Source organism: Myodes glareolus, chromosome 22 (genome assembly GCF_982192425.1).
Source record: "Myodes glareolus chromosome 22, mMyoGla1.1, whole genome shotgun sequence".
Taxonomy (NCBI): domain Eukaryota; kingdom Metazoa; phylum Chordata; class Mammalia; order Rodentia; family Cricetidae; genus Myodes; species Myodes glareolus.
The window spans coordinates 2795514-2821592 of NC_142047.1; the positions used below are offsets into that span (position 1 = coordinate 2795514).

The 26079-nt window shown below is 43.6% G+C and overlaps 2 protein-coding genes across 11 annotated transcripts in view; both read left to right on the forward strand.

Annotated features, from left to right (window-relative positions):
• Hmgxb4 (HMG-box containing 4) overlaps positions 1–18054 on the forward strand; it is a 39372-nt gene extending 21318 nt beyond the window's left edge. For 6 of the 8 annotated variants that reach the window (XM_085682115.2, XM_085682116.2, XM_085682113.2 and 3 more), the window contains 6 exons: positions 6422–6503; positions 8440–8504; positions 9834–9939; positions 11109–11278; positions 15635–15757; positions 16146–18054. In XM_085682115.2, the coding sequence (XP_085538241.2) occupies positions 6422–6503; positions 8440–8504; positions 9834–9939; positions 11109–11278; positions 15635–15757; positions 16146–16190 (591 nt within the window). In that variant the 3' untranslated portion in view covers positions 16191–18054. Of the gene's footprint in view, positions 1–2127; positions 2275–6421; positions 6504–8439; positions 8505–9833; positions 9940–11108; positions 11279–15634; positions 15758–16145 lie in introns of those variants that run through there. The other 2 variants (XM_048438247.3, XM_087900184.1) reach the window with 2 other exon arrangements.
• A 1136-nt stretch (positions 18055–19190) lies between these two features.
• Positions 19191–26079, forward strand: part of Tom1 (target of myb1 membrane trafficking protein) — a 34871-nt gene continuing 27982 nt past the window's right edge. Inside the window, exon 1 of one of the 3 annotated variants that reach the window (XM_087900185.1) lies at positions 19191–19350. In XM_087900185.1, the coding sequence (XP_087756311.1) occupies positions 19299–19350 (52 nt within the window). In that variant the 5' untranslated portion in view covers positions 19191–19298. The remainder of the gene's footprint in view (positions 19351–26079) is intronic. The other 2 variants (XM_048438248.3, XM_087900186.1) reach the window with 2 other exon arrangements.

Genomic DNA, 26079 nt, shown 5'->3' on the forward strand with positions numbered 1-26079 from the left:
TACATTTTGGCTGGGTATTTAGTTCCTTGGTTTCTATTTTCTTCCTGGTTCTTAGGAGTGTGTGGTGACTGTGTTGTCTGATTGGAAATTTTTCTAGGGTCCTGAAAGGTGTGGGAACTAGGGATTTTATGTAAACTATGTTTTTGAATATTAGGAGCTGACAGGAATTGGGAGGGGCTAGGAACGTTCCACAGGAATGAGGAAAATGGGGTGTTCCACCAGGGTCTGCTTAGTCCCCTAGGAATGGGGTCTACTTCAAAGCTGGGGGTGAGCCTTGCAGGGATAGATGAAGAAAGACGTAAGATCTGCAGTTAGCCTACTTGTTTCCCTGGTCAGAGTGGCTTGTGGATTGGTTCCCAGGGAGTGTCTGCTGGAGTTGGGAACTGGGATGAAAGAGTGAGTGGAGAGGGGCTAGGAGGAGAGGATCTATGTGCTCTACTAGAGGAGGGGCTGCAGTGGTGCTCTGCTGCAGAGCTTGGAATGAGATTGGGGGTTGGACTTGGAGGAGCTGAGGAAGAGGAAGGTGTGCTGTTAGCCTTCCTGATTGTTTGCCTGGTCAGAATAAGGGAGTGTTTGTAGATTTACTTTCCAGACAGTCTCACTATGTAGTTCTGGTGACCTGGAACTCAGTACTAGATCAGGCTGGCCTGTACTCAAGAAATCTGTCTGCCTTTGTCTCCCAAATGCTGAGAATAAAGGTCTGTAATACCTTGGCAAGTGACCTTTACTATTTAAATGAAAACTTTGTTAGTCCTTGGCTTCCCTTGTTTTGTGTCGAGTAGGTCAAACATTTTCACTCAGTCCTCCCCCCACCACAGTTTCTACTTTTAAAAAGTTTGTATTGGCTCCCTGGGTGCCACTGCTTCTACTTTTAAATATACAGAGGGAATGAGAAGAACTATTTGATTACGACCGCAACATAACTTGTAGACTATCACAAACATAGTGATTTAAACCAGCATCCCTGTGTTCTGTAGAGTGGAAGCCTAGGTTCTGTTCTTGGAATTTCATAAGACTGAAGTCAATTAATGGTTTTTACTCTTAAGTTCTTTGAGATAGTTTTCTTCAGTAGCCCAGGATGGCCTTGAACTAGGAATACTCTTGCTTAAGCCTTCTAAGTGAGCAGTCACCACACCTGGGAAGAAACTTTTCAGACTACTTTTGTAGAGCAAAATTTCTAAAATTTTGGGCAAAGCTTAGTGCCTCCAGCCCTCAGGAGGCAGGTGAATGCTGCAAGTTTGAGGCCAGCCAGGTCAACATAGTGAGTTACAGGCCATCCAAGGCTGTGTACCTAGTGAGACCCAATCTCAGAAAACAAAACAAAATAAGTAAAGTTTTTTGGAATGACAGCAAGATTGAGAAGAAAATGTGGCCGTATACCATATATTCCCTGTCCCACCCGTGCATTGCCCCTCTACTATCAGCATCCCTACCAGTATACTTGTTATAGATGAATCCAAACTCAGATTGGCGTATCTTCATAGTGCACATAGGTTTGTGCTGTCGGTGTTGTCCCTTCTATGAATGTGAAAAATATTCTCTCTGCTGCGATAGCATCACAAAGTACTTTTACCCTAGAATTCTCAGTTCACCTGTTCACCTCACCTTTTTTTGTCTCCATATTTTGCCTTTTTCAAAACTTGTCTCTTGAATTGTACTTTGTTTTCTGTACCACAGTTCATTTGTTCACCAAATGCAGGCTGCCTGGGTTGCTCTCAGGTTTGGGCAGTTGTGGATCAAAAGCTTCTATAGATATCATCTGTGCATCTGTTTTATGTGGAGAGATGCTCTCAGCTCCAGTGGGTAAATAACAAAGGAGAGTGAAGGTCTGTATGATGAGGCATATTTAGTTTATAAAAAACCACCTTAACAGTCTTCAAACACCCCCCCCACCCCCTTGCATACAGCAATTCCTCTGTAGGAGACCAGCCACTCTCATCTAGTACCCTCCCTAACCTAGCCTGCAGCAACCACTAACAGGGCAGTACAATAGAATCTTGTGACTTTACTATTATGCTAAATTTAAACTCCTCCCTCTAAGTTTAGACACCTCCTCCCCTCTAAAGTGTTCAAGAAAAGGCATTTCCTTTGTTCTTCAGTGTCTGTGGGCTCTTGTGTCCCAGCTTCCTCCTTTGTAGGTGGCCATCCTTACTAAAGTTCTGAACACCTGAAATTGTCTCAGCACTTCTACCAAATCCAAAAAGAAGATTATTTCAAACATCTGCCAGTTGAGAACTGCTGCCACTCCACATCCTTGAAGGAGCCGCCTGTATGGTCAGTGGTCTGATAATGTCTCAGTGTGTAACGCGTGTTTCTCTGAGAGCATGATGTGGATCCTTTTTCATCTGTGTTCCTTTTATCTTTACTAGTGAGGTGTCTTTTAGCCTCTTTGACCCAGTTTATATTTACTTGTTGATTTTAGAGTTCTTCGTGCACTTTGGAGAACAGTACCTGATCAGATAGGTCTTATGCAAGTGCTTTTTGCAATCTGTGGACTTCCATTCTTCTAATAGTGCCTTTTGCAAAGCAAAAAAATTGAAGTTTTTGGATTTTGACAGTGGATTTTTTTTTTTTTTTAAAAGTTGAGACAAGCACCACACCCAGATTAATTTTTTATTTTAAGGAAGTCCTTATCAGTTCTTTCCCCTGGGGTTTAAGCCTTTGGCATCTTATCTAAAATACCCCAGGTCACGGAGGTTTTTCAGAAGTTCTACACGACTGTTTTTTTTGGGGGGGAGTGAGGGGGTGAGGTGGGGGAGACTACTTGCAGGAATTGGTTCTTTCCTCCCATCATGTGGGCCCCAGGATTAAGCTCAGGTCCTCAGGTTTGGCAACAAGCCCAACCCCCACCCCTGAGCCATCTTGCTAGTCTTTGGCTTTGTGTTTATCTTTAAGCCTATTTTTTTAATTAATTCTCTTGAAGGATATAAAGTCTGTGTGTGGGTTTTTTGTTTTGTTGTAGTGGTGACCTCCCCACGCCCCGCACTCCCCCAGCTTGTAATTATCTAGTGGTTCATTTAAAATACTGTCTTTTCTGTTGTGTTGCCTTGTTTGTCAAAGATCAGTTGAGCACATTGCTGTAACTATTTCTGGGCTGTCTGCTGTGTCCCATCAGTGTGCATGTGTGTTCCTGTACCGGTCAGTACTGCTTGCACCCCTTTTATTACCATGCTGGTTCTTTTTCGGTCTTTTACCTCTTTATTCAAACTTTGATTCAGTTTGTGGTAACTATGGGTTTGTCTCATTTGTTGTTTTGCTCTTTTAAGACTAGTTCTCACTAAGTAGCTCTGACTGGCCTGGAGCTCACAGAGGTTCACCAGCCCCTGCCTCCAGAGTGTTGGGATTAAAGGTGTATACCATCAGACACCCAACTTGGTCTTGTTTCTTTTAATTAAGGGTTCATTCAGAAAAACTTCCCTTTTGATTGACTCAGATTCAGCTTATTAGATGCCTTAGTTATGACTGCAAAATCTCTGCTGTGTAATATAATATATAGGAGCCAGTGTCTATTCAATACCTTGTTCACAAAAGGACATGTACATCAGGGAGCACAGTCTTGGAGGGCATCTTGGAAATCATCATTAAGCACTTGCACAAAAACATTAAGCACTTGCTGGAGTCTGGAACACTTGATTAACTCCACCTTTGAGTAATGGTGTGTCTTTGCATGCTAGGCCAGTGCTCCACCACTGGCTACTGTTAATCCCACTAATTGAGAATAAGACCAGAGCCAAATTTGAAGTAAACTTTATTTAATCATTTTTATGTGCATTGGTGTAAAGATGTCAGATTCCCTGGAACTGAGTTACAGACGGGTTTGAGCTGCCATTTGGGTGCTGGGAATTGAACCTGGGTCCTCTGGAGCAGCAGCCAGTGCTCTAACCACTGAGCCATCTCTCCAGCCCCTTGAAGCAAGCTTTAATTAAATACTGGCCAGGTGAATGCACTCTGGCCAGATCCATACCCAGGATCCTGGAAAATGGCCTTGGAGTCATAATTTTACAGCAGTTTAGGAAGGAAAATCCATAACTGTTTTCCCCATCAGGTCCAATCAGGAGCAAGCATACATCCTGATATATTCCTGCCTGTGAATCTAGTACAGATGGGTCAAACTAGCTTGTTTAGAAGAGTGAAGTTGTGTGGCTTGTTCTCTCCCATAAACAATAGCATTTCAGGAACTGTCTGTCCTTGAGCAAGGGACTTAGCAGATCAGAGATTTTATTTTATTTTATTTTGGATCTCTCAGGCATAGTAATTAAAACTTAAGATGTAATTTTGGCTCTCACACTACCTCTTCAACCATCTACATTTTATTTAAAGAAGCTAAAACTCGGGAAAATGAAACCATTTGTGTAACTGGTGTTTGGTTTGGTCAGGATCTCTCTGTTGGCCTCCAGATTCAGTGGGGTTTTGTTGTTTTAGTTTTTCAGGACAGGGTTTCTCAGTGTAGTTCTGGCTGTCCTGGAACTCGCTCTGTATAACAGGTTAACCTCAACTCAGAGCTCTATCTGCCTCTGCCTCCATGCTGGGATTAAAGGGTATGCCACAACCACCCTTCTTTCCACTTCTGTGTTTTATTCTAACAAATGTTGGTTTGTTTGTTTGTTTTGGGTCAGGGTTTCTCTGCAGCCCTGACTGTCCTGGAATTTACCTTGTTGACCAGACAGACCTTGACCTCCAAGAGATTCAGCTGCCTCCCAAATTGGGGGCCACCATTGCCCTGCCCCCCCCAAAAAAAATGTATGTCTTCTCTGTTAGATTATGCATCTCAATCCTAGCTATATTATTCCCAGCATCTGGTACATGATGGATATTCAGTAAATATTTATAAATGAATGGGTCTCTAATAAGGAATGGGCTTGCCCAGAACTCTTCTGTAATCCACCTGCTTACTGAGTCCTGGGATTACAAATGTGAGCCACCCCACCCTGGTTTAAACTTTTTTGCCACATATCAGAAAAGCTACCCATTTCTTGTGTGCTTACTCAAGATCAACCGTGTAGCAGAACTGAGTATAAGATGGTGGACCTTTAAAGACAAAGTTCATGTGTTTCCTACGTTGTGTCCCACCCACTCCCCCGTCTTCTTCCTCTTCCATCCTCTTCCCCCCTCCGGATATTCTTAACTTCCTGTAAGATCTGGAATTCAAGCTCATTCATTCTATTATACCCAGTATAATTATTTGATAAATACCAGTTTGTTTGCTTTATAATGAATAGAGTTCTCTATAATAGGGGGAATTTTTCCTTCATGTGTGAATTTGGATATTGACCAAAAACTATGATTAATTTTAAGAAGGTAGTTTATGTTAAGCTCTAAGTAGCTTTGGGACTAGGAGGAAAGTAACAGTATCGAACCATGTTTGAGACAACATTGTTAAAATGCCTGTTGCAAGGCCTGTAAAGTGGCTAGATGAGGTGAAAGTTTCATGTGCAGATTATGCCTAATATCTTCAATATTTAGCAGTGAGATAGGTTCTGCTGGAGAGAAAGATTTAGAAATGTACAGACTTGTACAAGTTACCTTTTTTTTTTCCTTCTCAAGTGCGTTTCGGGCATGCAAATAGGTCAGCATAGATTCACAACAAACACACCATTTATAGCTCAGGTGAGTGTTGGTGACCAAGGTAGTAAAGAAAACAGTCAGGCTTCTCCTGGTCAAACCAGCAGCTCTGTGAAGTGACACAAAGGGATGTGTTGTTACTTGGGTTTTGGTCACAAGTCAGACTCTTAAGGCAAACAAGTTGCCAGTGGCTTTGTATTGTTGGGTTGTATCCTTATACTAACTATAAGACCACAAAGACCTTTTAGGATTATCAGATTTTGAAACATCTAGATTAAGAAAGTGAGAGGGTTTTATCTGCTTATTTATTTTTACCTGTTCTTTGGTTTGGTTTTTTGTTGTTTCTTTCTTTTTTGTTTGGTTTTTTGTTTGTTTGTTTGTTTGTTGTTGTTGTTGTTGTTGTTTCTTGAGGTATTTTGTTGAGAAAAGACCCTTTGAAAACATCTTTATTAGGACACCCTTATAGGGTGATACTGCTCCATTTTCTGTGAGGAAGCTTTGCTGTCTCCTTGGCCCGTGGTAGCCACTCTGCTCCGTAGTCCTTCTGGGGCTAACACTACCCACTCAGGCGTGACCTTCAGCAAATCTCTGTTTCTGTTTGCTGTTTTTCATCCTCAAGTGGGAGGTTTGGATAGATATTTAATGTCCTTTTCCAGGTAAGACCATTCAACAGTATAACCCTCAGGGGAGAGTTATAAAATATGAGAAGGAATCTCGTATTTCCCTTGCTGAATTGGCTTGAATACAGATTTTCTGAAAAATCATAGAATATAACTCTTTTGTGGCTGAAGAATATAGAAAATATATAACTTGTGTCCTAATCATCTTTTGCCCTATTCTGTTTTCTTTGTGGCACTAGCCGAAAAAAAAGAACATGTCTGCCTACCAGGTGTTCTGTAAAGAGTACCGAGTAACCATTGTGGCTGACCATCCAGGTATAGGTAAGAACCTTTCCAAGCTTTGGGTTTTGTTCTGTTTTGTTTTTACTTTCTACTCTCTGAAGCAGTGCATTTAATTAATTGGATTATCTTGCAGCATTAGAATACAAATTGAGGTGAGCTTGGGCTGTTCATTCCTGCAGTCCCAAGGAGGCTGAGGCGGCTGTGCTACAGAATAAGCCCCTGTCTCAAACAGATTGTAATTCCTCAGATCTGCAAATAATTTATCTCACCCTGCCTACAAAAGAGTTTTCCAGAGATTGATGATATCAGGGGTCTTCATCAGTTGCTTCCACCTCATTTTTAGTTATTATTAAGTATTTTGTATGTTTTCTGTTATGTAGCTCTACTTGTTGGGGAACTCCCTTTAGGCTGTCCTCAGCTCACAGAGCCTTTTTCCCTCTCTGGGATTAAAGGTATGTGCCACCATGTCGGCTCCATCCTATTTACTTATTTTTCATTTTTAATGTATGAGTACTCTGTCTGCATATATGCCTGCATTCCAGAAGAGGGCATCAGATTCCTTGATGGTTGTGAGCCACCATGTGTTTGCTGGGAATTGAACTCAGGACCTGGAAGAGCAGGCAGTGCCATCTCTCCAGATCCTTCTTATTGAGGGGTGTGTGTGTGTGCGCGCGCACGCTCACGTGTATGACAGTGGAAGTTAGAGGACAACAGTTCTCCCTGACATGTATCTTCCGATGATTAAACTTAGGTTCATCAAGCTTAGAGGTGAGTGTCTATCCTCAGAGCCATTTTCTTGGTCTTGTCTTTCTTTTTGAGGCAGGGTATTTCACTTAACCTAGAACTCATCTATTCTGCTAGGCCATATAGCTAGTGGGCTCCAGAGTTCCTCGTGTTTTTACAGTGCTGAGATTCTCTATGTTTTTACATGAGTTTTGAGGAATCTAAATTCAGGTCCTCGTGGTTGTATGGCAAGCACTCTGTCCATAGAGCCATAGTCCCAGTATATATTTCCTAACCAATGAAGAGGGAAATATGCTGGGTGGTGGTGGCACACACTTTTAATGTCAGTGCTCCTTTTCTTTTTTTCTGTTTTGTTTGGGGTTATTGTTTGTTTGAATGTTTTTTGTTGTTGTTGTTTTGTTTTGTTTTTTTTAGACAGGGTTTCTCTGTTTAGCTTTGGCTGTCCTGAAACTAGCTCTTGTAGACCAGGCTAGCCTCAAACTCACAGAGATCCACCTTCCTCTGCCTCCTGAGTGCTGGGATTAAAGGCATGCGCCACCACGGCCCGGAACCCCCCCCCCTTTTGTTTAAGGTATAAATTAAACAGATATAGGATCCAACCCCGTGTCTGTAATCCCTGGGTTGGGGAGGCTAATCTAAAAAGATCACAGGTCTCAGACCAACCTGGGCAGTTATATCAAGGTCTTGTCTTAAAAGAAACAAACAACAACAACAAAAAACCAATGCATCAGTGCACGTAACTATGCAGAATATGTCTCTTATTTCCAAGAGTGTAGGCCTTGAGCTCCCTTGCATGTATTTTGTAGTGTTGATGCTTGTCTCTTTGTTGCTTAGTGAGATGAGCAGACACTACCCTGACCTTACACAAATCATGTTATGTCTCTGTCTCATTGGGCTTATATATAAAGTGGTTGTCCACGCCAAAAAGGTGCTGTGGAAAAGTAGACATTGCCAGGCATGGTGGGGCACACCTTTAATCCCAGCTCTGGAGAAGCAGAGGCAAGGGGGTCTCTGAATTTGAGGCCAGCCTGGTCCACAAAGTGAGTTCCAGGGTAGAACTACACAGAGGACTACACAGAGAAATCCTGTCTTGGGGGGGGGGGGGGGGGAGAAAAAGAACTCTGCTCCAACAAACCCTTTTCCAGTTTCTGCTTCCCCAGTCTTCTGTTTTCTTACAGTGCTTTTTTTGTTTGTTTATTTGTTTTGTTTTGTTTTAACTCTTTTGTATCAGATTTTGGGGAACTTAGTAAAAAACTGGCCGAAGTATGGAAGCAGTTGCCAGAAAAAGACAAACTGGTAAGTCTGTTTTCTTGCCTAGTTTTCGTTAATCTTGCCAGCCAGCCATACAATGTAAATGGAGGTGGCACTTTCATTTCCTGACTGCACGCTCCCAAATAATCACACAGAAACTTATATTAATTACAAACTCTTTGACCTGTAGTTCAGGCTTATTACTAACTAGCACTTACATTTAAATTACCCATTTCTCTTAACCTATGTATATTGCTGCGTGGCCTTAGCTTTTATTGGTCTACTGTAATGTTGATTCTTGCGTGCTGCTTGCCTCTTTCTCCACTCCGCCCCTTCTCATCCATGTCTTCAGTTTGATTGTTCAACCTAACACTATCTTGCCTGGCTATTGGTCAAACAGCTTTTTATTATTTACCAGTGGGAAAAATACATATTTACAGTGTACAGAAGCATCCCATTGCAACACAACACTGAAGCCATAGAAGTGGCTGGCAGAGGATATGGTCACTGTTAAGCCAGGCTTTTCTTGCTGTAAGGAGATTGCCTTTTTCTACTGCTGTCTACTTTTCCCCAAAAACTGTATTTAAGTAAAACAAAAAGTTGATTAAAATATTTTTTAAAAATCTAAAATCACAGCACCCTACTGCAAATGCCAATTGCCCATGGTCTTGGGACTGATGATCCTCACTCTAAATAAGAAAAGCATGGGATTCCCTTAGCCAAACTCTGAGACTCCATTCTCATTAGCCATTAGCAATGTATTCTCTTATCAAGAAGCTAATAAGACTTCTGGGTATGGTCACTCATGCCTGTAATCTTAGCACTTAGCATGAAAGTTGTGGGTTCTAGGCCAGCTTGGGCCTTGAACAAGTCTGTTTTGTTGTTGGTTTTTTTTTTTTAAGGAAAATAAAAGAGCCAATAAAACAATGATAGCACATCTAAATCACGTGCAGTTGCATCCCTGTCATTTGGTACAAAGGTAGTGTGGGAGCTAGAATTGCAATTCTTCCTTTAAAGAGTGACTTTTTTAGAATACAGCTCTTTTCCACCCAGATTATTCTTGATAACTTGCTGTTTTCCACTGCCAGGCAGGTTAGAGGAAGTGGTTAGCCATGTGGTCATTATACTGAGCCAGGTGTTTGCTGTGTGATCTGCGTTTAACCTTAGAGTATTCTAACGGTACTGCCACTTGACCCTCAGCACTAAAGAGTGGATGTTTATAGGCCTGCATTTAAGATCAGCTTGAACCCACTTGAGTGACCTAAGATCCTGAGTTACTGTTTGTTCTCTCTCCAACTTCTCCCAGCTCTTTGCTCGCTTTCTGCTTCCTCTTTTGCCTTTCTTTTTAAATTTTGTGTGGCTAATCTGTTGCAGATCTGGAAGCAAAAGGCTCAATATCTGCAGCACAAACAGAACAAAGCCGAAGCCACGACTGTGAAGAGAAAAGCATCCAGTGCGGAAGGTGCCGGGAAAGCCAGAGGTACAGTCACTTCTCTCTTCTGCTTTGAATGGATTTTCTCTAATGCCCTGTGAATTCTGCTTCTTTGCTAGGAAGTTGGGAGAGCAAACAGCTTATAATAGAAGTAAGCCTTGACAGGCTACATAAAAGAAGTTCAGATTTAGAAGCTGTAAGAAGTCAGAGACTTTGCTGTAAAAATGCAGAAAGTAAACCAGGGCAGGGGCCTTCTGCTTGCATGTAATCCAGCAAGCAGGAGAGTGACAAGTTCAAAGCCTGAGCTACAGAGCAAATTGTAGACTAGTCTGGACCACACTGAAACTCTGTCTTTAAAAAAGCAAAAAGGATCCAGAAAGTCGACATTACAACCTTAGTATACTAAGTGCATTCCCAGTCATACCTTCATTTTTGTTTGTTTATTTGCTTGTTTTTCTTGCAACGCTTTAAATGTATGCAACTAGGGGCTGGAGAGATGGTTCAGCAGTTAAAAGCACTAGCTGTTCTTGCAAAGGACTAGGGTTCAAACCCCAGCCTCAACCTTGCTCACTACTGACAATAACTCCAGTTCCTTTTCTGGCCTCTGGGCACTGCACACATGTAGGTACATAGACCTGCATGTTAGGCAAACACTTCATACACATAAAATAAATATAAATAAAACATTTTTTAAGCAAAACTGTTCTTATCTCAAGGATCACACAAAAGTAGTCAAGTAGCCAGACAGTGGTAGTCCATGCCTTTAATCCTGGTACTGGGAGGCAGAGACAGGTGGATCTCTGTGAGTTCAAGACCATTCTAACCTGCAGTGCGCATAATAGGACAGACTCCAAAGCTGCACAGTGAAACCCTGTCTCGAAACAAACAAAGTCAAACTAATTTTAACTCACAAACATAAGTTAATTAATGCCTTGTATAGTTTTGTTTTGTTTTTTAATATTTATTTATTATGTATACACTGTTGCTGTCTGCATGCATGCCAGCACACCAGAAGAGGGCATCGGATCTCATTATAAGATGGTTGTGAGCCACCATGTGGCTTCTGGAAATTGAACTCAGGACCTCTAGAAGAGCAGCCAATGCTCTTAACCTCTGAGCCATCTTCGGCCTCCATCTGGTATAGTTTTTTAAGACAGAAATTGTCATTTTTTGTGATGTTGAAGGCCATAGACAAATTTTTATCCCTCTGTTCTCAGCTTCTTCTGTGGGAATACTGTCACCCCAGAAGAAGTCCCCACCCACCACAATGCTTTTGCCAGCCTCACCAGCCAAAGCCCCTGAAACAGAGCCCATTGATGTTGCTGCTCATCTCCAGTTGTTGGGAGAGTCCCTCAGCCTCATTGGACACCGCCTGCAGGAGACAGAGGTAAGCATAGCACTCACTAGCAGGATTCCTGTTTCCTATGCCATTTAGATCCATTTCTTCATTTAGTGAGCAACTACTTTATGCAAAACTGTGCCAAGTACCCATGGTATAGTGAAAAGCTATCTAAAGATCAGAGTCTGACTACTGGCTCTCAGAGTTATATCATTATACCATTCTTTATAAACAGCATTAAGAGAAGTCATGATACCCTGTAGCTGGGTTTTAGTCTTTAAAAGTTCAGTGGAAGAACTAGAGAGATGTCCCTGTAGTTAAGAACACTGGCTGCTCTTCCCAAAGACCAGGATTCAAAACCCAGCACCCACAAGTAGCTCACAACTGCTTACAACTCTAGTTCTGGGAAATCTGGAGCCCTCTTCTGGCCTCCTTAGGCACTGTATGCATGTGGTGTACAGACATACATATGGGTAAAACACCCATACATATAAAATAATTTCTTTAAAAAAATTAAGTGGAAGCTACACAGCCTAATAATCCCAGAATTTGGGAGACTGAAGCAGGAGAATTGCTGTACCCTAGACCACAGACTGAAATCCTGTCTCAAAAAAATAAACCCAAGTGAATTAAAATGCAGTGGAAAAATTAGTGGACACCCTTGCAGCTTCTGAGAGCTGGGATTGTTTAATGCAGTTTCTGCATTTCTGAATGCTCAGACAAGATTATACAGGGATAAGAAGAGTTCCCATCATGCTCTGAAAATCCCAGCATTCAGGAGCTAGAAGCAGGAAGATAATCACAAGTTTGAAGCCAACTAGAGGTATAGCATGAGAAAGAAAGAGTCCTAGGAAAAAGCTCACAGGGCTCGATCTTATAGAAAGACCTACAGGCAGCGAAGGGGTGCTGAGAGCAGAATAAATAGTCTTCCCCAGGGAAGAGCACACCAATTGATTATCCAATACCAAACGGTCAGCCTGAAAGCATATATACAAGCAACATATAGGCTGTGCAATTTGTATTTATGTGTTTTGGAGAAAACTACACACATGACATCCCCACATGTGTAACAACAGTTAATGATAAAAGTGGCATGAATCTGAAAGAGAGCAAAGAGGGGAATGTTGGGAGGGTTTGGTGGAAGGAAAGGAAAGGGGGAAATGATGTAATTATATTACAATCTCAAAAGAATTGAGATTCACTCACCTTTAATCCCAGAACTCAGGAGGCAGAGACAGGCAGATTCCTGCGAATTTGAAGCCAGCCTGCTGTACACAGTGAGTTCCAGGGCACCCAGAGCTACATAGAGAGACCTTGTCTCAAAAAAATTAAAAAAGAGAGAGAAAGGGGCTGGAATAAGAGCACAACTGCAGGAAGAGGAGGCTGCCTGGAACTAGAGTTGTGGACAGCTGTCAGCTCACATGGGTGCTATCCTGACTCTAGTCCCAGGGGATCCAGACACCCTCTCTAGCTATGCACACAAAGTGCACAGAATATAGGTGGGCAATACACTTTCACACATAAAAGTACAATCTTTTGTTGCTTCGATTACAATTAAAAGAAGAAAAGAATGTAAACGATAAATGGTGCAGTGCTATGTACTCGGGTTGTCCTCTGAAAGTGCTCATTTCTAACCCATCTGCCCCTCAGCTAACTAAGTGGCAGTTCAGTGCTCACCTCTGAGACATTTTAGCAAATGAATTATTGTTTGCTATTAAACCATTTTTAAGTTAGAAAGTCAGTGCAGAAATATAGAAGCTAATGACTAGTTTTTAGGCAAATGTTAAATTATCATTCAAAGCTCTAGGAGTTGAATCTACATCTGAGTTCTTTGGCTAGTTTCTAAAAATTCAGCAGGTGGTGAAAGAATGTGGGCTTTCTCATACATGCTCAAATACCCAAGTAGGTAAAAAACTATTTCCAATAAAATGATGTTATCATTATTGAATTTTCACATTTAACCATTATATTTTCTAAAAAGTTGCAAGTAAAACAGTTTTAAGCACCATTCATTATCCAGATTTTCCAAAATACTAACTTTTTGTTTGAAAATATTTTCTTTTGTTTTCTAAGACGGGGGTTTTTCTGTGTAACAGCCCAACTGTCCTGGTACTCATACTGTAGACCAGGCTGGCCTTGACCTTAGAGATCCACCTGTCTCTGCTTCTGGAGTGCTGGGATTAAAGGCGTGCGCTACCTTCACCCACCTGGCAAATAAATATTTTTGAGTTCTATGAGATTATTCCAAGAATTTACAATGTCTGTTGACTGTCTTAGGATGCTTACTACAGTCAAATTGGAAGGTAATTTTATATAATAAACAGTCAGAAGCATGCACACGTGCTTTGAGAGTTTGTGCGTACACTGCAGGAAACAGACACCCAGCTACATGACCATACCCACAGCTAGCACTTACCCCTGTGTACAGTAGTTGATCTGGTATCATTCAGCATTGACGTGCTAACTACAGTTAACTCACAGTCCACATAGCATGCCATTCCAACAGCATGTATGCAGTTTAGAATTGGGAATTGAGGCTGAGTGGTGGGCATGTCTGTAACCCCAGAAATTGGGAGGCTAAGGCAGGAGGATGACAAATTTGAAGCCAGACTACAGTACATAACATAACACTGTCTGGAAAAGAAACATCCAAAAAACCTGAGTAACTACAACCATGGAAAGGGGAACTGCAGATGAGGAGAGGTTACCATAACCAGAAAGAGTATAGATTCTGTTGTCCACTTATCGTTTGTAACAGCTTTATTAAAAATATGATTCACATTCCAAAAGTTCACCTTTTACAGTGCAGGATTTAGTGACAATACTCTTCAGAGTTTTGGGCCCTTCACTGTCACTAAAACATTATCATTACCCCAGAAAGAAACTCAAAGCCTGGGGCTGGAGAGATGGCTCAGCGGTTAAAAACACTGACTGCTCTTCCGGAGGTCTTTGAGTTCAATTCCACCAACTCTATGGTGGTTCACAACCATCCAAAATGAGATCTGGTGCCCTCTTCTGGCCTTCAGGCATACATGCAGTCAGAACAGTGTGTGTGTGTGTGTGTGTGTGTGTGTGTGTGTGTGTGTGTGTGTGTGTATGATAAATAAATAAATATTTTAAAAAGGAAAAGAAAAGAAACTCGAAGTCCATTAGTACTCATTTGGTTTCCCAAAGGTGTATGTCTATGAGTGTAATTGAGGTCCAAGTGTGCAGTGACCATGGAGGCCAAGAGGATTCCACTCCCCTGAAGCTGGAGGGAGTTAGAGGTGGTTGTGAGCTACCACATGGGTGCTGGGAACCCAAGTCTTCTAGAAGAGCAGCCTGTGCTCTTAATTCCTGAACCATCTCTCCAGTAGTGAACAGCATAGTGGGTTTGTAACTATTAAAATAGTTAAAGTCCATATGTATGCCGCCTGAAATTGCATACCACACTTTCAGGAGCATTGATTTACATAGTTCCTTAGTGTAGGCATTGAATACCTGAGCCTCATCACAATTTTATACAACTCTTAATACCAGAAACAGTGCCCACCTGGCCTTCCCTCCTCGTGTTGCTCTCCTAAGCTATTGTGGCTGTCACAGAACAGTGTCACACGGCATCTCACCATTTCTGTGACTCCAGGATCTGACACCCTCACACAGACACACATATGGGCAAAACACCAAAATGCTTAAAAGAAAAATATAGTTTTTTTAAAAAAAAAAACAAAAAAAACTTGAGTTCTGGGCCAGCCTTAGCTAAAAAGTGAGTCCCTGTCTCCAAAGGAGAGACAGGAAGCATTGTACTAGGTTATGCGAGTCAAAGGCCTGGTGAAAGGGAGTGGGTGGATAGCTGAGGAGACGCTGTGAACAGAAGGCAGCAGCTGCCTGGTTTTCCACCTTGGGAAGGGGGAGGAAGATGGAAGAAGGGCCACTGAGGCTTTAGGCTTCAGCCTATTTTAAGCAGATCTTTAGAAGAATCTTCTACTTACTATTGAGGTGGGAAGAGAAGGCAGGCATCTAAGCCAAGTACACAGAAGTATTTGTAGTGTCCTATTCTAGGACTGCAGAGGGTTTTTGAGTAGGCTTTTTTTTTTTCCGGGGCGGGAAGGGTAAAGTTTTTTCTTGACCTTCTGAGAAAATTTGTTTTAGATTGTAAGTAAAGAAACCAGCACTGAGGAGAGAAGGTACAGTAGTGATGTAGGGAAGTAACAGAAACTTAGCACTTATTGATTGCATGTAGGTGAATTTCAGTAGCCTGTGTGTCCAGCCTCTCACAGATCCTCTGCTGACTATCCACAGTGCCTTCTGTTGCTCTGCTTTATCAGGAAGGTAGAAAAGAGGAACAAGACCTTACAAACAGGAGAGAGTTGAGCAGGAAGAGAAACTAAGGTGCAACTCAGTTGCCATCTGCTTTTCTTGCAGGGCATGGTAGCAGTGTCCGGCAGCTTGTCAGTGCTCCTGGATTCCATTATCTGTGCTCTTGGCCCTTTGGCATGCTTGACCACACAACTACCTGAATTGAATGGCTGTCCCAAACAGGTTTTGGTGAGTTTGTTGTTGTTTTCCTTAACTTTTTTAAGACTGGGGCCTTTTGGAGCCAAAAAACCTCCTTAATGAGCACACCAAGCACTGCCCCTGAGGCTTGGTGGCACGTGGCACATCTGTCACATATTATTGTCCCTCAGAACATGCCATTTCCACAACAGTACTTTAGAGAGAAGCAGTGTAGTCTAGTCCTTATGGAGCTCCAACTCAAAAGGCAGTAGAGGGACTTCTTCCTGCTGCTGGCTCTAAGGTGAGGCATAAGCAAAGAAGCTCCTGGCGTAGCTGACAGCAGCATGCCTAGCCCACTTTCCCATCTCTCCCTGAACATAACATGTCTCAGGGACCGCACTGAGGCATGCCGCAATTGAGCCCTTTCTCCTTTTTGCAGTCAAACACTCTGGACAACATTGCATACATCATGCCTGGACTGTGACCTTCAAGAAGCCTGGGACAAAAAACCTGTCTACCCCTTTACTAGTTTATGTATATATGACTGTTCCCGATCCTCCACTGATCTCTGGGTGTAGGTTTTAAATTTTTATATCTATATATACATATATATATATAATGTACAGTATATATGTAGGATTATAACTACTTTGCTTTTAATAATTTTATGAAATGGCAAGGGTTCAGCTAAAAAGGACCTTGGCATGAATGTGGACTTGGGATTATTTCTTGTGTGAAAAATATCTGCCTTAAAAATCAGTGTAACTTGGGGAATAGGGGCTTATTCTGGGTGCCATGTGTATCTCATTATAGACAGCTAAAATGTGATTTTTTTCCAAGCTTGCTTGTACCTCCAGACCCATCACTGACCATTTGCCTTACCTGTCTTATAATTGGAAATACAGTAAAGATTATGGGAGGATGCCAGCTGACTACAAACTGTTTGACTCAAAGTGACCCGGGAGAGTTGGAGATAGATGGCTTAGTTGGACTGATAGGGGACTCAGTCCAATTCCTACTAAGCAGGTATCTGTGTCTCCAGTTTTATTGTAACTGTTGGTACTGCGGTCATGTGATTCTTAGCAGCAGAGAAATATTTTGGAGAGGTCAAAACTGTTGGTGCCTGCTTTGGCTGGCCAAGAAAGCATGATCTGTAAAAACCAAAGCTGGTATCTTTCATTGGCAGCATTGGTTAACCACCAAATCCTGAGAGATCTTCTGCTTCTTGGCTCTGGTTCCCCTGGCAGGCAGATTGTGCTCTGTATCCCACATACATATGGGTCACAAAGGAGTCATCAGTTCTCAGTTGGTTATATCAATATAACTGTGTGTGAACGTACATTTTAATTATGTGTATTTAACTATTTAGAATTTTTAGATTTTAATTTATCCTGTAAATTTCTGTATATATAATTTAATAACAAGCCTCCACCAGCAGTAGCATGTGGAGCACACAGACTTGTCATTTCTTTGTGTCTGCCTAAAAGCTCCGGGTCATCCATATGTTAAGGTGTTATGATTCAAAAAGGAGCTTTATGGCCCTCGATAGTGTTAGGAAAGTGAAATAGGAATGTCACAGTTCCCAAAGCACCTGTTCTGCTTCCCCATTAGAAGATAGTTGAGCACTCCAGGGTTGTTTGGAAACTTGGTGTGAGATGCCCTTCCTTCCAAAACCGTGCTGAGGTAACCATGCTTTCTTCCTCTGGCCTACATGGAACAGGGCAGCATAACAGTAAACGCTTGGACCATGTAGCCAGCTGCCATCCTGTTTAGTTCCTTCCCAAGCCTCGCTCTGCTTCACAGCTGAGAGTCTCACAGGTGTTCTGGACATTCAGTCCCTTTCTCGGCTCAGAACAGTTTTGAGATTTAATCTGGCAAGTAGAGAAAGAAACAGGAATATGCGGAAACTGAAATCAAGAAGAGCAGAAATTTAAATTTGAGTTAACAGGTCAGAACCTCATCTGAACCTGCAGAAGTTTCCTTTGAGAAATGGTGTGAGGAGAGGCCAAGAAGACACATGGTGCAGGAAGCAGCCAGTCAGTCCTCCATTGTCACTGCTACAGACAGCAGTGACCTCCTGGTGAGAACCGGCCTTTGCGTGTTTGTTTTCCTCTGGAGCCTAGCCCTACTGTATTTGTATTAAAGATTTGTATACATTTGTATAATAATCTGTAACTTGTGGTATTTGGTACTATTAGAGGAAAAACTTTGGATTCAGGCCCTCTTGCTGTTTTTATATCATTGTTTTATTTTGTTTTTTAAATAAATCCTAGTGGTTTGATGCAAATCATACTGCAGTTGTATAAAGAAACAAAATTTTGTACTTATATTAAAGATCTCATTTTTAATATTTGTAGTCCAGTCTTAGCTGTCTTTTCCCTAATTGGGTTAATTACAGTTGCTATAAAATTATAAAACCTGTCATTCACTCTTTTCTACCCTAATTTTTTTCTACAAGTGGACGGAGGCTGGAGAGATAGTTCAGCGGTTAAGAGTACTTTCTGCTCTTGCAAAGGACCCAAGTTAGATCCCAGCTCCAGAGTATGAGACACCCTCTCTAGCCTCTTTAGGCACTAGCACACAAGTACATATACCCACACAGAGATACATACCATATACATAATTAAAATGAAAGAATTTTAAAACAAAATCTGAAATAGAGGTCAAGTCTTCATATTCCTAGCTATTGTTTGTCTCGGGCTCCCAAATATCACTTGCATATTGTAAAACTAGAGAATCTGATAATTGTGGCTCTAATGCTTGGCAAATAAAACCATGTACATTATGGTATTGGCCTAAAAAGTATCCATCAGTCTTTCGTCAGGGTTACATGAAAATCCTATGCTGAAAACATACAGTTTATGGTTCCAGGAGCTTCCAGAGTCTTGTCTGTTAAAAAATAAAATAAAATAAAAAGGTGACATTACCTCTCTGTCTCTGAGTCTAAAGCCAGCCTGCCTAAAGTGAATGTTTGGTAATATTATGAGCATTGAATATATGGAAATTTGACCTTTCATGGTTAAAAAAAAGTTAGTGGAAATACAAGATGTTAAAAATTCTAAGTTAGCAAAATAAAACTAATATTAAAGGCATGAGCCCCAGCATTGCCAAAAAATGGAAGGATGAAGCTGGACCGTGGTGGTGCACGCCTTAATAATGGCGCTCATAGACCAAGTTTTTTCTCTGTCTCAAAGGAGCACAAACCCCAGGCACTTGGGTACACACAGGGCGGCTCTTGGAGCAGGGAGACATCAAAAAGAAAGTCCGAGTCCGACAGTGTGTAGGAGGCTGTCACTCAGGGCTAGGTCTGCAGGACCAAAGGCTAAGACACGATAGGAGCCTGAGCTTGAGCCTGTGTAACCTGACCCAAGTCTTTCCCTGGCCAGAGACCCAGTAGCCGCAGGTGAAGACTTCTATATTCCACCGCAGAGAGCCGAAGGCTTCCAGGGGCGTGGCTTAGAGGGCGGGGCCTCGTGGTTGTGCTTCAGAGGTCCCTCCCCGCGGGGCGACCAGCAGGTCACGTGACGGGTCGGCGGCGCCGGCGGTTGCTGTCACCTGATTCTGGGAGTTGGTGGCAGCGGTAGCCGCGGCAATGGACTTTCTCCTGGGAAACCCGTTCAGCTCTCCGGTGGGACAGCGGATCGGTGAGTTCCGGGAGCCGCGCGCAGTCCCGCCCGCCCCTGTGTGCCGTTCTGGCCTCGGCCCTGGGACCTGTCGGAGTCCCCAGTCAGGGCTGGGAGGAGGGCGGCGAGGCTGGCGCGGCGCTCTTGGCTCCGCCTCCTAAGTTTCACCTGATTGACAAGATCACGGGCCAATCGTAAGCCCCGTATGGGGATTGATGCTGGGGGTGACCAGTAGGTAGGAGGAGAAGGCGGGTCCAGGCGGATGTGCCTCAGCCAATGCGTGCGTTCTGGGGGTCAGAGTAGAGGGAGAAAGTTTGGGTTAAAGGGACTGCTGTGGTGAGCAGGCGTTGGGCCGCGCTGCCACCGGGCGCGCGCAAGCTGAGGGCCCCTCCCGGGTTGACCGCACTCAGGTCATTCTCCCCGTCGCCGGCCCCTCACGTTCCGGCACATCGAGGTGTCTGGGCTCGGCCGCGCCTCTGTCCTCGCGGTCGGGAGACTCGGGTTTGTGTGACGTGGCTCCAGTGGTGTTCCTCGCCTGTAGTTAAGGGACAGTGGCCCGGCCTTCCTCGACTTGTTTGATCATTAAATGCATTAATAAGCGTGAGGCACTAAGGATACTGCTGACACATGGCTAACGCTTGTCATTGTCACTCTTATACCACCTACGGGGCTTAAGTCCGTCAGAAGGTGCCGGCTGAGGGCAGGCGGCGACATTTCCCCTGAGATGGGTGGTCTGGGTGTGAACACACACACACACACCCTTCTTGCCCGAAGGGTCCCGACAGCATTGTGAAATTCTTTTTGGTGGCGTTTCGCCTTGAGTCCAGACTGGGAAGACTGGATCTTTTAGTTAAATCATTCTTTGCATTTTTCCTGTCTTGGCAGCCAAGGCTTCCCCGAAGTCGTTAGCTTAACTCTGTGTTGTAACCGCCACTGCAACAATTAGTGGCTCTTTTGAGGTTCTCGTCAGCTCTCTGCAAGAGACTGCTAGTGTCCGAAACCCGGGTGCTTCACAAAAGCCCCATCGTGAATCCTTGTTTGGGACCTGGAAGGAGAAGGCAGCCAGCCCTCTTCACAGACTTTCTATGTAAAATAAGCAAATTAGTCTGGTCTGAAAAGCCAGCCACAAAGTCCTGAGACTTTCTGTATAAGCTTATTTGGGCTCAATATGCTTAAAGTTGTTCAAAACTCAACATCTCTTCCTGCCCTAAAAGATTGCCTTCCTTGAGCAAGAAATACTTCTGGACAGGCAGAATGCTGCTATATCAGTACCTCAGCGCACTGGCTAAATATCACTGCTGGGCTCTCTCTGCCTTGGGGTTCATGTCAGAATAGGCTGGACCCATCCAAGATTCAGGCTGGCAGCTGTAGGGTTACCAGTAGTTCTTTTTACAGTTGGCTGGGAGACCACAAATTTTAGAACCTCGCACCAGAAGCAGTGGCTCACACCTGTCTGTAATCCTAGCACTTGGGAGACTAAAACAGGAGGATTGTCACCAAATCCCAGGCTATCCGGACTAGTTTCAGGGCAGTATGAGCTTCACAGAAAGACCCTGTCTCAAAACAAAACTACCAATCTGCACAGTCCTGTTACTGAGGGGAGGGACTGAGTTCTACAAAGGGAAAATGGTGATGACTGAGACCCAAAAGCCCAGTGAATTGATAATACAACTGAAGCAGGCCTTCTGGGGCTGTAAAAGCCGGGTGTGGTGGAGCAGGCCTATAATCCCAGCACTCAGGAGGCTGAAGCAGGAATATTTTGAGATCAAGTCCAGCCTGCACTACATAGAGAACCCTACTTTGAATAGCAATATGAGTGTTCCATACTCATCCATATGTAGACAGAAGTACTGGAGATTGAAAGTGTGTGTGTGTCTGTCTGTCTGTCTGTCTGTCTGTCTGTCTGTCTGAGACAGTCTCAATATTGCCCAGATTGGCCTGGAATTTATGAACTTAAGCAGTCCTCCCCCCACCAGCTTACAAGTATTAAAGACCTTGCACCTGTACAGTGGGCCTGGCTGGCTGTGATGATCGGCAGCCAGGTGTTAGCTGCTTGTGTTCCTGTAATCTAGGCCCCTCCTTGATACAGGAATAAAATGGTGTCTTCTCGGGTCTGACCTCATGCCCTGAGAGGAGAGTCTTGTATGGTCAGCATAAGAGGCAATGTCACTAAATGGTGCTAATCAGGACCTTACTGGCCTCACAATTCACAGACACCTTAATGTTTGCTGGTCTGTTTCTATGTGAGCTGGGCTCATCCCTTAGAGCATGGGCACCATCACTTCTTCCCTGAAGCCTTTCCTAACTCCTGCTCCAATCTCTGCTTTTTTTTTCTCTCTCTTGTCCCTGTGCTTCCCAGAGGCACAACACAGCTCTCACCTCAAGGGAAATCAGAGATAGTTTATCCCTGAGCCAAATATGAATTGCTGTGATCCAGAATATGTCACCCCAAATAACATGTTCCAATGTGGGAAATGGTTTCATGATATATTTTGTTGTTGTTGTTGCTGCAGAACAAGAGCAAGCCAGAAATCAGGCATTTAGATTACCACAAAAATCTCTGCTGTATGTCTCAGGTGCTAGCTGATGACTCTTGGGTTGGTGGACACTAGTTTTCTATTAATTGGTCTTGAGATCTGCAACATTTCCACTCTCCACAATCACAAAGTTGTAGGCATTCAGCCTTGTGTAGCTTTTCTGGGAGCTTTGGTTTGTAAACTTAAGCTCTCTTGCTTGAGAGTGGTTGTAAGAAAGCCAGTTCTGCAGAGTGCCTTACTGTAATTTACTGTTTCCACCTCCACCATACTGATGCACCACTATCCCTGCAAGTCTGCCCTCAAGCTGGGCTGGACTTGAGGTCAGGAGCTATCTATCCCTTCCTTTCCTATTGTCTCAGCATCTACCAGAAGGTGAATGGAGGAATGAAAGAAAAAGAAAAGAAAAAAAAAGGAAGGACATGACTGCTCCTAAGCATGGTGGAGGAGAAGGTTTACTGTAGATTAAAGGAGAGCATAGCCAGTGAGCCAGGCTATTTGAGGAGAGAGGAAGGGGACACACACCCACACAGGTTAGAGCTGTCCTTGGGTTTCCAAAGCCTACCCATGGGCCCGTAGACAGGAATCAGAAGTAAATGATCAGGATCAGGGCTCTGAGTTTCCTTTGGAGCAGATGGACTAGAAACCCATAGGCTAGGCCATGTTGTAGACATTAGGCTGGGTTAGAAAAGATGGTATCGTTCTCTGTCTACTGCTGACTAGTGCAGTCCTATCTCTCCCATCCCCATCTGTGATGAAACACAAAGGCGCCCCCACTACAAGGCACAGAGGGGCAGGGTGGTATTACAATAGGAAGTCAGCAGCGAACCCAGAACTTGTCAGAAATGAGCCAGCTATCTTGTTTATAATGAGCTCCCCTGCCCACTCTTGACGAAAAAGAACAAGGAGCCTCGGCGGACTTTTGCATCGATTGACAGGGTGTACTCGACCAGACTTACTCCACAAATGACCACATAGTCAATCCTCAAGGCTTAGGAAGGCTATATGGTCTCTGTTAAATACCTCGCATAAGAGTGGTCAGAGATAATAGGTAAATGAATGGGCGTGGCCATCTCCAGTAAAACTAAATGGGCCATGGAATTTGAGTTCATGTCATTTCCATGTACCACTAAATGTTATTCTTGTTGGGGGATGTGGTGTTGATGACTTTAATACCGCACTCAGGAGACAGAGGCAGGCAAATCTCTGAGTTCCAGGCCAGCCTGGTCTACATAGTGAGACCCTATCTCAAAACAGTGTCTGCATAAGGATTTACCTTGGCTGGACAAATACTAGTAAGGCCCAAGGTGACCTTGAGTCAAACAATAGCTCTGTAACCTGGAGTAGGTTATTAACCTTACTATCTTCCAGTTCTTTGTCTGTAAAAGGAGGCTAATAATAACACTTGTCAGGTAGGATTGCTGTGTAATGTGTGGCATTTGAAGCACTTGGCCTGGTGCCTGCCAGACAAGAGGAGTCTGCAGCTGTTAACCATGGGGACTCTCCTTGGTGGTGTCACTGTTCCTAGGCACACTTAGTGGCAGAGCTAAGGTAACAATGCAAGGCCCAGACTCCAGTGCAGCTTTTGTGTTGGTCTTTGTGTCCCTGGGATATGAGCAGTCACTGCCTGGGTGGCAGCATGTTTGTTCACAGGCAGGTTAGGTTTCAAGCTGAAGGGTGGAGCAGCTTCTCCTGAGGATAGGACTCAACCTGGTTATGGGACTGAGCTGCTGAATAGGTTTTGTTCCCACATGGAGCACTGAGAAATAAAAGCAAAGTCCTGGATTTCTGCTCTCTGGGGGTAGTGTTTAGGCAGCTAAACTAAAGCCCTCCGTGTGGAGCCCAGGGATTTAGGATACTTTTAACTCTTAACCCTCTGATCAAGGTGGTCCTGATCTAGGCCAATACTCTCACACTGTCACATTCATCTGCTGGCTTTTAACCTTTGTATCTGCATACCTCCTTTATTATTATTATTTTCATAGTGTTTTCCTTTAATTGGCTCACTCATTTAACCTTACCCTTCACAATTACATACTTGAAGTCATGACAGCAAGCACCTTTACCCACTAAGCCATCTCATCAGCCTGGTGAAGCTAAGTTTTAGATGAGGTTAATAATGAAATAGTAGACTCTAACAGGCGCAGATTGCCTTCTACAGTGTGTATGATCCTTACCCAATCAATTGAAGACTTTCCTGGAAAGACTGACATCCCCAAAGCAAGAGAAACTGCCAGCAGACACATCTGTTGCTGATTCTCACTTGACTTGAGATTTTGGACCTGCCAAGCCTCTACAATCATAGGTGTGCATGCCTTAAAGTCAGTGAGCCCACTGATATCTGTATGCCCACTCTCTCTCTCTCGCAGACTCTTCCAGTCTTCTCTTTTATTTTGTATGCATGTGTTGCATGGTATATGCTTGCATATGTGTATGCATGGTGTCATGTGCATTTGTGTGAATGTGTGTAGAAGTCAGAGGTCAGTGTCAAATGTCTTTCTTGATTGCTCTTCACTTTTTTTGAGAGTGGCTCTCTCACTGGCCCTGAAGCATACCAATTCAGCAAGACTACCTGTCCAGCAGCTCCTGGTATTCTCCTGTCTCTGCCTCCCCAGTGTTGCACACTGGGTACACACCACCACATTCAGCTTCTTACGTGGTGCTGGGGATCAGAAACAAGGTCTAAATAAACACAGCAAGCACATAACCAACCAAACTGTCTCTCTAGCCTTTCTTCCATCTCTCTGAACCCTAACTAATCCCAGCACCCTCTTTACCTCCTATACCCAGGCTGTCCACACATGTTGCACAATCCCAAGTGGGGTAGAGAATGTTACCAACACCCCCTCCTGCCTAAACAGCTTAAGAAACTCTCCTTTGTCTAACCGAAAGTTTCTCAGCAAGGAATTATAGTTACATCAACTTGAAAAATGTGGACAATATCCTCCATAAAGTTTCTTTTGTGGCCATGGTTTAAAAAAAAAAGACAGAGACAACCAGGGTTTTAAGAAAGGGTGTTTCAGCACTGATAGAACTTTCCAGTCTGGGTCTGGAAAGAATTGTTCATTTGGAAAATAGGATTCAAGACAACTTGCTAGCTACAGAGAGGGAAAAAATAGTTGGCTACTCTGTATGATTTTAGAATGTTTTTTATGTGAAGGCTTAAAATTTTGGACTATGGTTTTATGACTGATACTTTTGTAGTGGGTAATATTTGTTTGGTGCTTACACTACTCAGTGGACATGACATGCTCGACATGCACACTTTAATCCTCTTCTCACGAATGTCATATGTCAAGTGTCCACAGAGCCCTAGTATCCGTTGTGAGCAGATGAGTTACAACCATGTGTAGATGCCCACGCTGTACTTGCAGGTGGCTGGCACAACCATCCTGCATCCCAGGACTCACTTGGGATGGTGCTGACTGGGAGGATTATGTCCAGAATCAACTCATATCAGGGGCAAGGATGTTAGGTCAAAGGGCAGATTAAGAAAAGAACTGGACCAGGTATGGTGGCACAGACCTTTAATCCCAGCACTTGGGAGGCAGAGGCAGAGGCAGGAGGGGAGGAAAGGGGAAGGGAGGGGAGGGAAGGGGAGGGAAAGGAAGGGGAAGGAAGAGGAGAAGAGAGGAGAGGAGAATAGCTACTAGGGATCAAGGAATGTCAAGTGGAGGTGGTGCTTCTCTTCACTGTACAGGTAACAATGCTGAAAATGTAGCCTCATCACCATCCAGTCACTGCAAACAGGTCCTGCAGGCGTCATCCATAGAGAACTGGAAGACTCATGAGCTCTAACCTGCCTCCAGGTGCATCACACTCTAATGCAAAGGACAGACAGACCAAACCTGGGTTCTTGGAGAGTTACTAAGAGTTATATTCTGTGCAGAATGCTGGTGGCCTACTGAGTGCAGGAGCAAACAGAGAGGACTCAAGGTATCCAGAAGACCACCTGACCTTATTGCTGGGTTTAGGACTTGACTTAAGTGACAAGGGTACAGTCCCAGAAAAATTGAGCCATCAGGCCCAGACACAGCCGATAGAAAGCTGAACTATAGAAGGTTCAGACCATCCCAGCACTTGGGTCCTGACTGTCAAACTCCAGGAAGCCTAGGACACTCAAATTCATACTTTAGGTACCACAGCATAGACAGTAGGAAAGCCAGGCATAGGTCTCAGTAGAGGAATCCTAATCCACTTGCCTCTGGCAAAACAG